General features: G+C 65.4%; 1 protein-coding gene across 7 annotated transcripts in view; it reads right to left on the reverse strand.

Moving 5' to 3' along the window:
- The window catches only part of TNS3 (tensin 3), a 106,434-nt gene that overhangs the window by 15,827 nt on the left and 74,321 nt on the right, over window positions 1–16,286 (reverse strand). For all 7 annotated transcript variants that reach the window (XM_053926993.2, XM_053926990.2, XM_053926991.2 and 4 more), the window contains 4 exons: window positions 14,251–15,504; window positions 11,785–11,957; window positions 10,922–11,048; window positions 10,748–10,831 (listed from right to left, as the gene is read on the reverse strand). In XM_053926993.2, coding sequence (XP_053782968.1) covers window positions 10,748–10,831; window positions 10,922–11,048; window positions 11,785–11,957; window positions 14,251–15,504 — 1,638 coding nt within the window. The remainder of the gene's footprint in view (window positions 1–10,747; window positions 10,832–10,921; window positions 11,049–11,784; window positions 11,958–14,250; window positions 15,505–16,286) is intronic.

Consider the following 16,286-nt stretch of genomic DNA (forward strand, 5'->3'; position numbering starts at 1 on the left):
GGGGAGCCCGAGGAATCCTGGCTGCTCAGAACCCCAAGGTCAGGGCTCTGGGGGGGATCAAAGCTGGGGTTCAGAGCTACCCAGGCAGCCAGGACTTGAAGGGCCAAGGGCTCAGGGAACAGGGGTAAGACAAGGGGTGAGACACCAGGGCACTGTCCCCGGGACACGTCCGACTCCTAAGCTCAGGCGGCGAGCAAGGCCGGGAACCGGGAACAAGGCGCCGCCGAGGGGCCAGAGGCAAGCCTGGGTTTGGGCGCCCGGCGTGGTGGGGCTGGGACAAACCTCAGGAGCTCAGGTGCTCACCTGGGGGGGGGCCTCCGGCAACACTGCCAGGGTCCAGGTGAGGCCCCGCAGGGCCCAGAGCAGGTCAGCCCTGATGGGCCTAAGTCTGCCGGAGAGAACATCACGTCCGCTCTGGGGGCACATTCCTCCAGGGCCTGCCTCCCCGTCAGTCCGTCCATCTGCTTTCCTACTTGTCGACCCACCTATCACTTACCTGTCGTCTCTCCACCCACCCACCTGTCCATCCGTCCTTCAGTCCTTGTGTAGGAGCCTCTGCCCCTCCCTCCCATCCTGCAGAGCCCGGATGCCCCCCAAGTGGGGCAAGAGCTCTGCCCCTCGCCCCGTCGCCCGTCCCTGGAGACGGCAGGCACAGCGCTCTCAGCAGCAGCTGCCAGTTCACAGCTCAGCGCCGTTCCTGGGGCTCGCCGAGGTTGTTCCCTCCCTGGCCCGGCACTTCGCCCTTCTTCCCAGAAGCAGGCAGTTGAGGACCTGGGCATAGAGACACAGGCTTCCTGGCCCCTTGTCCCGCCAGCCCAGGCCCCAGGTTCTCAGAGACGCACGCAGATCACGGCCTGTGCCACACACCCAGCGGGAGTGTGGCCTCGGGGTGGAGGGGGGACCGGGGCACGCCCTTCACTCTCAGAGACGCAGGCGCCGGCCACTGTCCCTGCTGTGGGGGTTCCCGTTCCCTGTTTCCAGACGCGTGCTTGCCTCAGAGCAGGCAGAGGGTAGGGTGGCTGGGTTTTGCACACTTGCTGTTCAGTTAAACTAGGGGTGAAGTTTCTAGAAGAACAACTGTCCATGGCCCTAGAGCCTGTCCCGGGGGTCAGGCCTCTTTTCTCAGCTCTGGACCCAGCAGGAGGCCCAGGGGCGATCGGCACAGGGCTCAGATGAGGTTGCCAGGCTGTGAGGGGCTCCTGCAGGTGTCACTCGTGGAAGCTGCCTGCTGCATGAGGCTTCCACGCGTCTCCACCCTGGATGCCACTGTGGGCACACTGGTCCTCCCCAAGTCCACGAGGGGCTCCGGGGTCGTCACACAGCTCCCTGGGCCACGGCCCCCACTGGGACGAGCATCAGCAGTGTCGGGGGGAGGAAGCCTACATACCCCGGCATGTGAGAGCCCGGCCTGGCCAGGGCCCAGCAGATGCTTCTCTCGGCGCCCCCCACACAGCTGCCCACCCCTCCTGTTCTCCCACTCCGGCCGCCACCGAGGCAAGGGGCAGCCTGTGGGACCCGGCTTTCCCGGTGCCAGCTGGCGCCCCAGCCTGTGGGATGAGGGTGCCCTGGCCCTCCTGGCGGCTGGCTTCCCCTTCCTGCACTTCCTGTCCCCAGAGCGGGTGGGTGCGGGCGGGCCGCCGGCTGTTCCTCCAGGCCTATTTTTACGCTCACGATGCAGGAGGCCCGTGGGGGCCGGATGACAGCGCCACCGCCGAGTGCTGTTCACAGGGCTGGACGTGAACAGGAAGAAGGGGACCCGGGGGCTCCGGGTCCTCAGAGCCCGCGGCCCCGCCCGAGGCCCGGGACCTGCGCACAGGGAGCAGCCCGAGGGTGCAAACGGGGGCGGGGCCCCGGCCTCAGGTTTGTCCCGGTGGGTCGGGCACTCACTGGCGAAAGTTAGCGTCTGTGACCTTTAACCGAAAAAACAAAAACAAAACCCACCATTGCCCTGCCTTCCCGGCGACACAAAAAGCCTGACAAAGGCATAGAAATTACTCACTCCTGCATCAACTACAGTGAATAATTACAAGTGGCCATTAGCTTCTTACGTAACCTTTAACTAGACATAAAACCAATCTGGCTGAGGCCAAGATCACACTTGCTTGTCCAGAGGAAGAAACTGTGGTTGTTATTTACCTAAGAAGTCGGCCTCGACCTTTGACCCATAACACGCAGGCCTACTTTATCCCTAAAAACTTGGGAGTGACTGTCTTTCTCCTTTTCCCCGCCCTTCCTCCCGTCTGTCACCCTCATCTGTCTGTCACATCTGTGCGTCCTCTCCAGGCCTGCACCCTCCCTCCCGGTCGCCCCGGGGCTGGGCAGTCCCTTAGAAAGGCCGCCTTCACCACTTGAGAGCTTCCTGCACAGCGAGACTGCCCCGTGCTTTGGTCTCTCTCTTTCTCACTGTATTTTAGGGCGGAAGCTTGGGGCTCCGGGACGCAGAGCCCCAACCATCTGTCTCAGTCCTGGGCCACAGGCCACGCTCCCCCTGGGGCCCTCAGCACCTCCTCTGACAGCCCCGTCGAGGAAACCCAGGGGAGAGGGTGTCGGGGTCCGCTTGGCTCGGCACCCCTCTCCCCGCCGCTCCCTCTCCCCTGCCCCCCCCCCCCCCCCCCCCCCCCCCCCCCGTGCCAGGGCGCTTTGCTCCGTCTCCCTGTCCCAGGTTGCTCATCTCCGCTCCAGAGATTCGCTTTACGGTGACCACGAGGTTCACACAAAACCTCCTGGAGATAAAATACTCCTTTTTCTGCTGGTCGGCTCTAAGTTGAAAGTGTTATTCTTTAAAAAGCGGGGCTTCACATGGGAGGTTCTGTAGCAGTTTTTTTAGGGAGTCCTCATTTTATAATTCTTTTGGGAACTGCCGCGGAACAGCAGGGCATTGTGTAACCGGCCTTCCGGAAAGCCAAGGAAAGAGGGGCTGGCAGCCCCACGAATGAGAACCAATTAGTGAAAACCCTGCAAGTCTGGAAGAGCAAGCGCCGCGGCTCCAATGAAAATCAGAGTCCGCATTTCCGGCCACTGATGCTCCGCAAACACAGAGGAAGCAGCGGCCGGCCCCGTGGGCGCAAACACGCACTTCTCGGCCTCCAGCTCTCTCTCATAAACCCTTCCCTCCAAACCAGGCACCTCGGCTGCGTCCAGGGAGCCGACTCGCCGTCCCCAGTGGGGGGCGCCCGGCCAGCGCAGGACTGAGGGTCCCAACTGCCGCCCCTTCCCTTTCACCCAGCGACAGGGAAGACCTAGGAGACGCCGACAAAACAGGACCATCGGGACCCTGAGGGGATCCGTCCCTTCTCTCTGCTGAGGTCTGACTCGCACCCCTGGCAGAGGACACGCTCCCTCCCATTCAGCGGTGCCACGTCGGGAGTGCTAAGGTGGATGCAGGGGACAGTCCCGTCCCTCGTGGCGGCCGTGCCCAGCAGTTCCACACTTCAGCTGCACCGAGCCAGCCCCCAGCACCCCGGGAGCCTGCGCCTGCTGTTTTCAAGGCATTTCCACTCCCCCGCCGGGGCTCTTGCCCACAGCGTGCCTCCCCCAGGACCGCCACAGCACCCTGGAACGCGGGACGTGCTCGGGCGGCTCACTGCGCCATGGGCCACGGCCAGTGTTCTACGCTGGACTCTCCCAGTGCGAGCCCAGAGATTCAGAGATTCAGGACACTTGCCTTTTCTTCAGGAAAGGCAAGCGTCCATCCTAAACGGCCAACACATGGCTGATAACGACCACCCTCTAGGTCCCTGGTCTGGGTGTGAGCACCACCGCAGACACGCTGCAAAGAAAAGGCTCCGCCCTGCCTTCCCGACTTGGGCTCGAGCAAAACCTTGGTCCCTGTCGCTCTGGCCACCCCCACCCCCGCCCCGCTGGCTCTGCCAGTCCCTTGCCACCCCGATTCTTTACCCCTTTATGCAGCGCCACAGGGACAAGGTGCTGGCGGGACTGAAGCTCGGTGAAACCCGAGGTGGCGCCGGGAAGCTCTGACACCTTGAGGACGTTGCCTTCCCACCCAGGAACGTGACTTTCCCTCCACTGGCTTGTGCCTTTCTGGAGGTGCCCGCCCTGAGGGGTGCGGCTCTGTGGGCTGGGCGTCCTCCCACAAACCCAAAGGTCACCGGTCCGATTCCTGGTCAGGGCACAGGCCCAGGCGGCAAGTTCAGTCCCAGTTGGGGCACGTGTAAGAGGCAACTGTTGGACGTTTCTCTCCCTCTCCTTCTCCCTCCCTTCCTCTCTCTCTAAAATAAATGAATAAAGTCTTTGTAAAAACACAGCGAGGGAACCTGAGGGCAGAGTGCCCGTACCGGCCCCAACGCAGGAGCCACCCGCCCAGAGTGCACGCTCCCCTCGCGGCTGCAGGAGCGGCCGCAGCAGCCCAGGCGCTCTGACTCGCAGGGGCTCTGACACGCGCTGAAACCCTGGCCCCAGTGTGTCACTTGCTTCACAGGGAGAAGAGTAACAGAGATCGGAGAGACAGCCGCTTCTGGCTGAGCCCCTCGCAGGCCTCACCCGGCCTGATCCCCACCCAAGGGTGCCCACGCGCCCATGGTGGCCCCCACTCTGAGAGGCCAGGTGAAGAAACCTGTGCAGAGGCCGACTCAGCTCCACAAGCTGGGGAGCTGTACGGCCCCCAGGAGACACCCCGGCCCCGAGTTCGTGAGCACGGCAGGAGGCACGTGGACGGACACCACCTCCCTGCAGCTGCAGGGAAACCGGGGGGGCTGGGGGGAGCTCACGGGCTCTCAGCTGGAAGGAGGTGACCCCCAACTGCTGGGGCCCGTCTTCCAGCCCCCACGCTGCTTTTCACAACGCACTGTTGTGGGGTTCCCGCTCTCTCTCCCTGTTATTCGTCCCCATCTTTCCAGTGAAACCACACACTGTTCCCAGCCACAGGTCCCGCCCACGCCACCCTCAGAGCTGGCTCTGTGGGTGGGTGGGGGGCTCACCTCGGAGAGGTCAGAGGTGAGATGCAAGGAAGGACCAAAACTCTCTCCCTTCCGGAAGCTCTGCAGACATATGTCAGCAGGTCGTTCTGGGGCCGGAGGTCTTGTGTGGAGCCCTCCCGCTGGCCCTGCCGTGGGGGCCGGGGGGCAGCAGCTGCTCAGTTTGAACCCCCCACTTGGCTTCTGGCCCCTGGTTTTAGCGTCTTCAGGAGGCGGCGCAGGAGCAGGCGCCCAGGGGTCAGTGCAGCCACCGGACGGGCAGCACCGCTGTGCCGAGGAGCAGGCGCGTTTTCCTGCATTTTCTCGGTTTCAGCAAAAGAATGTGCCGCACCGGGGATCAGCAGCCCGGAAGGCCACACGTCTGCCAGCCGGGGTTTCCTTGCCCCGCGGCCTCGGCACGGAGAAGCGTGGAGTTGTGCCCCGCAGTCTCTGGGACCGGGCCGCCCCCACGTGACCGGGAGGCTGGGAAGAGTCGCCCTCCTCCCCATCTTGTCCCCCAGCTTCCTGGCTCTCCACCCTACAGCCCCGCTCGTCCCACCCCCTGCGTCCCCTCCCCCACCACCCCGAGATCAGGTTTCAGCTTCGGCACCCGATCAGCCAGCAGCTGCTGGCTCAGGACTAAGTGCGGCTCACCTGGGTCCCCCGGGGGTGGCTCCATCCGCAGAAGGGCCTGAGACGTCGTGGGCCGGGCGGAGGCGCTCCGCGGGTTGTCCCCAGCGGCGTCCCACACCCACCCGGGCAGGGCCACTCTGGATCCCGGCGTCTTGGGGGAGCTGGGGCGGGGCGCTGGGCGGCCACCTCCCTGGAGGCCCATTCAGAGGGCGGCCGGAGAACCGGTTGGGGGGTGGGGGGGGGAGTCTGGACCGCTGGCGCAGCCTGGGGCTGCGGTGGGCGGGCCGGCCCAGTCAGTGCCTCCAGGCAGCGGCTCCGCCTCGCTGGGCTGCGTGGTTTGCTTCCTTTTCATTCCTTCCCCCCTTTTCCTTCCCTCCCTTTAGTCTCTTGTAAACTCCTGGCTGAAACCCTCCGACACTGTCAGTCCCGGGCCAGCGTCTCCCAAAGGACAAGCAGTTGGTACAGGGGAGGTGGCCACTCCTGGGAAGACACCCAAACTGGCCTGGGATGGCCGCCTCCCCAGAAGTCGGACCTGATTCCCTGGGATCCCACACGCACACGGGAGAAGCCTCCAGCAGCCACCAGAGCCCCTGGTCAGCTCTGCAGCCAGCCAGCTGGGGTCCACACCCTGTCCCTCCCCCCAGGATGGGGGCCTTGCCTGCATCTGGCGCCGGGCACCAGCCCTGAGGCCCCTCCCTCCAGCCCTGCCCAGGAGTGCAGAGGACAAGCCTGCTGTCACAGCCCACTCAACCCTGCGGGTCCCTCCCCACCCAGGTGGGCTCCACCCGGCCCACAGACCCGCCTCTCCAAACCCTCAGCCCATGCCACCGCCTGGCGGCTCTCAACACGCCCTGGCCCTGCCTGCCCTCCTCTCCTGTTCCTCCCTCTGTTTGAAAGGCCGACTGGTGAAGAACTCCTGAGCAGCCTTCAAAGCCCACTGCAAGCGGCCTCACGCTTTTAGAGGACTTGGGGCACCGGGAGGGGGTGCTCCCATCCTCGTGGCCTGCAACCTGACGGGGACACGTCTGTGTGGCAGAGAGGTGGGGCGGTCCCTGGGCCACCTTCACGGTGGGAGCCCAGAGTGGACAGCACGTCCCCCCGTGCGGAGCCACCATACTCACCCCTCGCCGCTCCTGCCTCATGGGCTGGGCACAGTCCCACTCCACCGTCAAACCCTAACACCCTCCTGCAAGAGCAGGCCCCACGCCCACCGCTCCCAGACATCCCCTTCTAGTCCACAGGCCAGAGCTGCCTCCAGCACATCGGAAATGAGACCGGGCGCAGGCTTCCACACGGGCTGCCAGCAGCCCCGTGCAATCTGCCACCCACTCGTCACTTGGGGGGCGGCTGACAGGCACATGCCCCTCACAGAAGACACGGCGCCCGGAGCCCTCGGCCACCTCTAGGCTGCAGGCCAGAAAGATCCTGGTCCCTCCCCTGAGGTCGCGCAGGGCGCTTCCCCTGCACTGTTTACGCGTCTGTGTCTCGGGGCAGAGAGGGTCTACCGGAAATGCAGGCTCAGCGGAGGGTGGCCCGGCCTTTCCCACGGCCCATAGCCCCTGGACAGAGAGGAAGGGGAGTGCTGAGCAGCCAGGCCCAGGAAGCTCTGGGACAGACGGACAGATGGTGCTCCCAGGGCGGGCCCTGCCTCTCCTTGGCGGGGCTGCAGCCTCATGGAGGAAGAAGGGAAGGGAGGGGAGAGGAGGGAGAAGGAAGATGGGCAGAGGCCTCAGGAAGGCCTGTGGTCTGGGGTGTGACAGGGTGGGGAGCTATGGGGGGCTGGGGGAGGGGTGCCACTGAGGCAGAACTGTTGGCCAAGGTACCTGCAGAGGGAGGGTTTGGCGTTCCCAGGGGCTGCCCCTTCCTGGCCCCCACCACCTGACAGTCTGACGCAGCCTCCCCGCCCCCAGAAGCCCCACGGTCTGTGGGGTCCTGGTGTGGCCCGTGCTCCGTCACCTCCCCATGCCTGCCTGCCTGGGGGACCTCGGTGAAAGGGCACCCAGGCTCCCCTAACCCGGGGCTGGCACGGGGCACACTCAGCACTTAGCACAGGGCCGGGCGTGGGAGCTGGGGCCTCTCGTGCGCGTGCCGGGGGAGACAGGCTTCTCCCGTGCCCGCTGGAGGAAGGGGTCCGGGACAGGGGCCTCCCGTGACCGGCATCTGTGACTTCAGCAAGAGCTCCGCAGCCCCAGAGGAATCTGAGGAAGTCCCCCAAAGGCCAGGGATCAGACAGGAGCCTGGGGGCCACTCTGACGCCCCACCGCCACTTTCCTGGGGGCCGTGCACCCCCTGCAGAGAATTCTGAACAGACAGAAGCCACCCCACGGCCTCCGCTCCGCTCTGACCACACAGGGGCCCAGCCGCACGCTCCTCACGGAACCAAAGCCCAGCAGCAGGTCACACACACCTCCGTCCTTGTGACCCACCAGGTCACCACAGCGCCTGACCGAGCATGCACTGGCAAAAAGGGCTTCCTCTGTCCACACTGGGGAGCTCCCATTCCTCTGGCTTTTCGTTTCTCACCAGCCCCTCTTCCTGGACTTGTGGACGTGTGTAAGTGTGCGTGTGTGTGAGTGTGCACACATATAAATGTGTGTAAGTGTGCGAGCGTGCATGTGCGTGGTGTGCATGTGTGCAAGTGCGTGAGCACCCGTGTAAGTACTTGGAAAGCCAGGTGCCATGACCAGGCACAACCATGAACACACGCATGTGTGTGCGCACCGTCAGGGGTCTGTGAGACCTCGAACTCGAGGAGCCCGAAGAGAAACGGGTGCTTCTTCACCGGCCCGGGCGCGTGTCAAGGAGGCTCCCTCACCTGGGGCCACCGGGCCACACCGTGAGCACCCCAAAGGCCCCGACCAGGCGGGGCCGCAGACAGCAACAAAGGATGAGAACCAGGTGACACGTCTACACCCCACGTCCCCCAGTGACTGGGGACGCCTGACCCTTCTCAGGTCTCACCACCCAGACTCTCCCCAAGTGGCTGCAGCACAGCGTGGTGCTTGGAGCCGGCGGGCGGGGCGAGGGGCACTGAGAGGGAGGGGGGGCGCACTGCCCACAGGGCTGGGGCGCTGCGGGCCTTGGGAAGGAACGTGGACCCTGCGAGGCGCTGACGGGCTCTTCCAGAAGGGAAACACCCCGAGTTTTAGACACCAGGACACCTGCACACCCTCAAATCCCCCCAGGGCCCTGGACCGTCCCGACCGCCACCCCATCCTCCCCAGGAACAAGCACCAACCAAGGATCCGTGGGGATCCTGCCCCCCATGGTCCCGACCTGCACCTGGCTGACCGAGTCTCTGCCCCAGGACAGAGCGCCATCTCGAGAAACAGCGTGGTTTTAGCGGCTTCGCTGAGGACAGAGCTCTGGGATTTACAAGCTGCCCCTCACGTCTTTGTGTGCACGAGGGGACATCTCCCTTCATTTCTGACTGTCCCCCAGGGCTGCACGCACAGCCCTGCCGTTTTCACTCAAGTTTACAAGACGTTTCAAGATGCAGAGCTCTGGCCCCTGTGCCTGTCACCCCTGGCCGGGGCCCACTGCCTGCCCCCCCACCCCCCCACCCCCGCCCCGCAACCCGCCTGCAGGACCCGCACCCACGACAAGCGCTGACACCTGCTGGCCACACAGGGGAAAGACGGTTCGGTGCTGAGATTCCAGAAGAGCCCACCAGAGGGGCCGCAGGAGCTGGTAGATAAACCAGAGGCACAGAAGTCCCTCTAGGCCCAAAGCAAGCAAACGGCACATGGCCTTCGCCTACGTCGGGAAACGGCCACTCGGGGGGTGGGGGTGGGGGGGGGACGCAGCCGGGTGGCCGAGGTGTCAGGTCTCAGGCTGTCCTCTGGTGCTCTCTGAGCGGTATCTGCTGGCCGCGACGGCTGACCGCATGCCCACGGGCCCAGGCTGCCCGCAGACTCCACCTGCCCACCTCTGCTGCTCCTTTTCAAATACGGTTCGAAGCGGCCCACTCTCCCATGCCGTGTGTGACCTGGTGGGGGCGCAGCAGGCTCCACGCCAGCCGCTTCGGGCCCCCGCTCACCCCTGTGCTTCCTTTGCACAGACACAGGTGGGCTGAATATGAACACGCCGTGTCATGCACGCACTGGACTCGCCTCTCAGCTTCTGCAGATGCAAAGCCATTGAGGATGTCTGCGCACATCACACGTGCCACCCCTGCCTGGGCTTTCAGTCCCGGTGCAAACGTTCTCGTTAGAAGCTCACAGAAATTCCAACGGGGAAGCGAGCCGGGCCCAGGAAGGAAGGTGGGTGCGAGTGGGTGGAAGCGCTGCAGTGTATCGAGCTTCGAGGAATGACGGTTTCAAACCCAAACCGAAGGGAACAAACGCGAAGTGTCCCTCGCAGCACTCTCCCCCCCCCACCCCGGGCACCCGTGGGTTCCCCTCTGCTTCCCGCCTCTGGCAAACTCTGCCCGTTTCACCCTCTGAAAGCAGCTCCCAGGGCCTGGTCTGGACTCGGGACGGCACCAGCCTCACCAAGTAAGTTGGGCTGCGTGCCCTTCTGCTTTCTGGGGGGACTGTGTGGCCTTTCTTTCGTTCTCCTGTAGGTGTCGGTGAGAGCCCTGCCGGGAAGCCACCTGCATGCTCCTGGCCTCGCACCTGCCGCAGGGCCTCCAGCTCATCCCCAGTGCTGGATGGGAGGTGGGGCCGAGCCACCTGGGCAGACAGGTGTTCCTGTGACCCGCCCACCGCCTGCCTCCGCTCTTGCCTGTGCCCGTGAAGGGCCTGGCCTTGCTGCCGTGGGACCCGGCTGGGTTCCGGTCCAGGCCCATCCCATTCAAATCAGCCACCAGCCAAGGTTGCTCTTGGGGACGGGGTGGGTGGGTGGATGGAGACGAGCCCGTTTGCTTCCATCGAAACGCTGAGCTACAGAAGAGCGGACCCTTGGGAACCGACCCGTTGCCCATGGCCTGCCCACACTGCATGGGCAGGTGCAGCCGCACCGCCCCCCGCCCCTTGGGTCTGTCCCCCCATCGAAGAAAGGCAGCAGCCTAACCACCACAGTCTGTGCACAAAGTGGCGTCTACGGCCCTTGAACCACGAAAGAGGCTGCTCGCTCGGCAGACGGACGGCCCCGCCAGGCGGAGACACATGGTCTGCGTGTCCCTCCTGCTGCCCCGAGCCACGCTCACTCCTGAGGCCGAGACGGGGCACACGACCCAGGAGAAGAGGTGGACTGCTTACCACGAGCCGCTCTGCACAGACTGCCGGCGCTTCCCGTCTGTGGCCCGGGCAGGCTGAAGGCAGGGTGATGCGGGGGCGTCGTCACTGGAAAAGACAGCAGAGCGGGCGGCTGTCCCAGGGTCCTCCCTGAGGGCAGGCCGGGGACTCGAGGGGCGAGCTCCGCTTCTTTCTCACCGTAGGGGGTCTGTGGGGACACCGGGAACGCCGGTGTGGCCGGCGAGGACTCACTGCTGCTCTTGCTTGGAGAGAAGACCCCACCATCAACCCTGTCGAGGTCTGGGGGGTACCCGGTCATCACCGTCTGAAAGTGACACGGGGGGGTCAGGGGAAGGCCACCCCAGAGTAGCTCGCTGAGCGTGGGGACAGGGAGCATGGCAGCCGCCCACGCAGCACAGGTGAGGAACCCTCGCGACCTGCACACGGTCACAGGTGCGTGAAAACGCCTCACGCGTGAAACACGGGAGGACAGCCACAGATGCTCGTGCAGGTGTGCTTGTGTTAGGACCGAGGGTGACTCTTCTGGTTTGTCCTGGGTCCCCACCTCTCCACCCCGAGACTCAGCGAAACCTGAATTTGACAGGGCTCCTGGTCTGGGGATTTGCCGGCCTGTCTGCCTTCCGTTCTGGGTGAAAGCTTCACTGTACTTCCTGGCAGATGCTTGCTCCGTGTGTCCCCGGGGTCCCTCGCCCACGAGGTCCCATGTCCATGCTGACCTCTGCGCCCAGCTTCCCTCTGTGGCCCTTGAAGACTGGGTGGGGGTCCGGGCTGCCTGATGACTTTGGGGAGTCTGTTCACCTCTGCTGCCGCTGACCTCCCACTGACCCCCCCTCCCGCAAGCCCTGACCTCACACAAGTCCGCTGCTCTGCTTCTCAGCCACACTCACGGGTCAGAGCAGAGGCTCAGGTGGCCGTGTGGCCTGGAGTCGCCCAGACCCAGCAGACGACACACCTGCCTCTCAGGTGGAGCCCTGTCTGTGTGATGACGGGTGTGGGGGCCCTGCTCTCGGGGACGGGGCTCTGGGCAGGCGTGGCCGTACCTCTTTGGCATCGGTTGGAGACAGGTAAGGAACCAGGCTCGGAGCCTGCTCCACACCCGGGGGCTTCCCCCACGCACACCTGGAGAAGGCCAGCTGCCCCCCAGCATCGTTGTCATACTGCCCGAGGCTCAGCTTCCGGAACCTTCTGCGCAGCGGCTCGTCCCCCGAGGGGCCTGCGAGGAGAGATGCGTGGGGCTGCCTTTGAAATTCCTCGGACACCCGGTCTTCCGGTCCTGCTCAGGCCCCCCACCTCTCAGTGGCTGCGGTGTTTGCACTCGCGACCCAGGGCCGCCCACTGGCAGGGCTGCCTCCAGCGGATGACGCTGTGGGTGGGTGTGCGCGCGGCCTCAGTACCGAAGCCGGGGGCCGTGACTCCCAGGCCCGTCCCTGACCTCTATCCCGACGTGGAGGTCTCCTTGCCACCCCCAGCCCTGTGTGAGAGGAATCAGGCCTTCCCCTACCCCAAGTGTCCCTCGGGGCCTCTGTGCAGACCAGCCAGTGCCCCTGGGCCAGCGTCAGGAAACAAGCCACCCACCCCGAGGCCAGCATCCTCGAAGCCGACCCTCAGACCTCCAAGGGGCGGCTCCCCAGCCTCCCAAACAAAGAATCGCCTTGCGGCCCCGCGGCCCCGCCGGGTTTCTGCTCCAAAGCACCGAGGACAGGTGTGCACAGCAGGACCTGTGCGTGAACCCTCGGAACAGCACCATCGGGGGCCAGAGGGTGGAAGCAGCGCGACCGCCCAGCCACCCAACAGACGGGCACGGCCCTAAACCGGGACGGAGCCCGGACGGGCAGCGCTGCTCTGAAGCCGGGAGAGCGTGTCGCTCAGAGAAAGAGGCAGACTTGGGTGGCCATGTGTCACGTGATTCTGTTCATGGGAAATACCCGGGGTGGAGACAGACAGCAGAGGAGGCTGTGGGTGCCAGGCGTCTCCGGGGAAGGTGAGGACGTCCTGGACCCGACGGGGTGAAGGCTGCATGGTGGCGTGTGCCCTTTACAGCGGGGACAACGGCCAGTGTCCCAGTACGTGCCTGCTGGAGGCCCGCCCAGGCTCAGGGCCCATGGTATCCTGCGTCTCAGCTCGGTAGCTCCCAGCCCAGCACTGAGTTGGCGCGGGAGCCCCCGGGGGGCGCGGGGGCTCAGGGCCCAAGGCCGCGAGCCCTACCGCTAGCTCAGCTGTTTGCTGCCCAGGGTCAGCTGTGGCACCGGCTTCCCGATAGGAGGTCATTTCCAAATTCCAAAAAAGTCTTGCAGACCAGTGTCCAGTTTGCTGATGCTGCTGCGGCACTAAAAGCAGGAGGAACCCCTCTAAGGCCTACGATTCCCCTGAAAGCGAATGCAATGGCCCCAAAAGCACTCGAGCGAAGTCACGCAGTAACAGCCAAACCCGCTGAACTCTGCTGGCTTGTTCTTCGTGTGCTCAGGTCCCTTTTCTTACAAAGCGTCATCAACTTGTTTTTATAACACGAGCAACTAAAGACGGTCTGAGAGCGAAACTGAAGTTCCCGTAACGACAGCGGAAACTTCGTGAAGCAATTTAAGGACGGCCCCCCGAGGCACAGCACCCGAAGTCACCACACTCTCAGCCCCAGGGGGACCTCTGGGTCCAGGCCCTGCCAGAGCAGAGCAGGTAGGCTCCACGGCCACAGACCTCAGCAGCCTTGAATGCCCGACCCGGGCGCATCTTCTCTGTGTAGAACCTTCTAGATGCACATTCTCCCTGTGGCCTTCGCACACTGGCCATTGACCCACGGCCCCCAACCTGACACGGCAGCCCTCTGCCCGCGGACGTCCGTACAGGCCAGGCCAGCCAGCTCTCCGGGCCCTCAGCCTCGTGCCTCCACAAGACAGAGGGCCACAGACCGACCCTGACACGGGCCCATGTCCACACCGCCCTGTACCCGTCATCACAGCCTGTCCTGCACTCGGAGGTCCCTGCCCGTCCGCCACAGCACCCCTGGCACCCCCAGGATGAGCACCTGGGCAGAAAGGCCCGGCCTGGCGGCCCCCACCCCCCCATCCCACATCCCAGGGGCAAGGGCCGTGCAGCCCACCTCCCGAGCCAGCGCGGCCCCCTGCTGCAGGGGTGCACATGGGCCCCCAGCAGCTGTACCCCCGCTGTGCTGGGCCCTGGAGCTGGGCCTCAAGGCCTGGACTCCACCACTGCACCCCCCAGCCCCATCTGCTGAACCTGCCCCTCCTCCCCTCCCATCGTCTCTCTGCACCCCCACCCTCCACCCGCTGGCACAGCCCTCTGTCCTGTACTCTGCCATGGGCCCCCTGCGTGGCCAGTTCAGGGACACCTCGCACACCAGGGCTGTGCAGTTACCTCCCTGTCCCATGAGGCTGCGCCCGGGGCCAGCTCTCCACCCTGCTCCTCCTCCAGCAAAGGACCTGCGTGCTGCTCTAGCGCTCTGCTATGGAACGTGGGCACAGTAGGTGCGTCCCCGTGAAACGCCAGCTCACCTTGCTGCGCGGGGCCCCGGCCGGGGTCCTCTCCTCGGTCCTGCAGGCGGCTGCTTGCCCGGAGCCCGCCTCCCACGCCGTCCAGGGCTGCAGGGCCATTGGCCTGGCCGCCCAGCGTGCTCAAGTGGGTGGGGAGGGGCTCGAAGGTGGGGTCCAGCTCCAAGATCAGCCTGTTGAGCTGCTCAATGGACTGGTCGATGTCCAGGGTGGGCGAGCCTGGGGAGGGGTCTGGGCTGGGCCCTGGGCCTGTCCCATTCATGATGCTGCCATCTGGGAACCTGGCTTTCAACGCTTTGCTGGGAGGGGGCCGCTGGGTGTCGGGCGGAAGTGACCCAGGGCCTGTGCCCCTCTGTGTGGGCGCCCTGCTGCTGGCCCCGTGGGTGAGGGTGACCAGGAGCCTGGGCTGGGCCTGCGCCAGGCGGGAACCGTCCGCTGGGCCGCGGCCGACAAGCCGGGCCTCCCCATCGAGGGCGAAGCCATACTGGTGGGCGGCCACCATCTGCTGCTGCCGCACCCAGGTCTGCGTGGAGTAGCCGCTCTGCTCATAGGCCTGTGTCTGTGCGGACGCGCAGGGCGTCCCCAGCACGGGCTGCCGCTGCTTGGGCTCGCAGCTCCCGAAAGCCTCCCGCTCACACGGGGGCCCCACGCCGAGGCCCAGGTCCGGGGCCAGAGCGCCGTGTTGGTCTTCGCCGGAGCTGCTGCCGAAGCCCTCGGACAGCAGCGAGTTGTGGCTGCTCTGGGGGCAGGCGAAGGGGCCCGAGGGGGCCGACGGGGGCCCCTCCGAGGAGGACAGGGTCCCGACGCTGTCCGCACTGCGCAGGTCATGGCCGGGCAGCTCGTCGTCCAGGATGTCCGTCTCCCGGTCCTTGGGCGCCGCGTCTCCGTTCGCGTGGACCTGGGCCGGCACGACGTGGCGCGTCCCGCTGAGCTGGCTGCGAGCCTCAGTCATATCCTTCAGGGGGCTTCCGGAATCGTCCAGGCCAAAGCCGCTGAGCAGCTGATCCAGCTCAGCCTTCTCCTGGGCGCTCAGGCCCCTCTTGGGCCCCGGAGCCAGGTGCTCCTCGGTCCTGTCGGTCCTCACGGAGGCGGTGGAGTGGCCCGAGTCGCTGCTGACCGACAGGGTGTGGTCGCTGTGGTCTGGGCTGCTGGCGGTGGGGGCGGCCGGGGCCCCGCCCGGGACGCTGGGATCCGAGGCGCTCTTCTTCCTCACCTTGGCGTAGAGACTGCCGTCCACCGGGCCCTGCGTGTGCGGCACTGCGGGAGAGAACAGGGGAGGGCGGTCAGGCAAGGGTGACGGCTTCGGGCCCTGGGGTCGGCGTGGCCCCATCTACGCCAAGAGGTGAATTTGCAACAGATCACTCACAGTAATTAGGGGCCAACACGCCTCTAGGGTCCCCTAATTCTGTGTGCCTGAACGGCAACGAAAAGCAATTCCCAGGACCAGCTGCAGGCCCTTGCTGCCTTTCCACCGTGTCGCGCAGAGCGGGCCGCTGGGGCTCACGTGCCGTGAGGGCACCCGGGTGATCCCATCTCAGTCTGAACGCTGAGCTCTCTCAGCATGTAAACCCCCAGGACCCGAGAACGAACCGGCATGTCGGTCGGGCCAGGGTGGCCTCCCTCCACCCGCATCGGTGCCTCCCGAGCCTCTGCTGAGGCCAGGCAGCGAGTTCTTCCGACTCAGCGACACAGGACCACACACACACCTGCTCGCGTCTGAGTGTGTCGCTTGATGGAAACAGGAAGGGCAGGGACCCGCCCCGGGTCTTCCTGCAGTGTCTCCGGGCCAGAAGGGGCCGACGCGAGTGCGGCAGGGCTGGGACACCGAAGCAGACCCCCAAACCACATCTCCCCCCGCTGCCCGTCAGGAGGCACAGCGAGGCGGGAGCTGCGGGTCGGGGCTCCTCCTGCCGCTCTGCACACAGTCACTTTGACCAACTGTCTGCCCTGTGGGGATCACAGTCCCCACGACACGGAGGGGGTCACACAGCACCAGGCCGGGGCGGGCAGCCAGAGGACTGGCCGTGGCCACAGCTGGG

The sequence above is a fragment of the Desmodus rotundus genome, chromosome 6 (assembly GCF_022682495.2).
Source record: "Desmodus rotundus isolate HL8 chromosome 6, HLdesRot8A.1, whole genome shotgun sequence".
Classification (NCBI taxonomy): domain Eukaryota; kingdom Metazoa; phylum Chordata; class Mammalia; order Chiroptera; family Phyllostomidae; genus Desmodus; species Desmodus rotundus.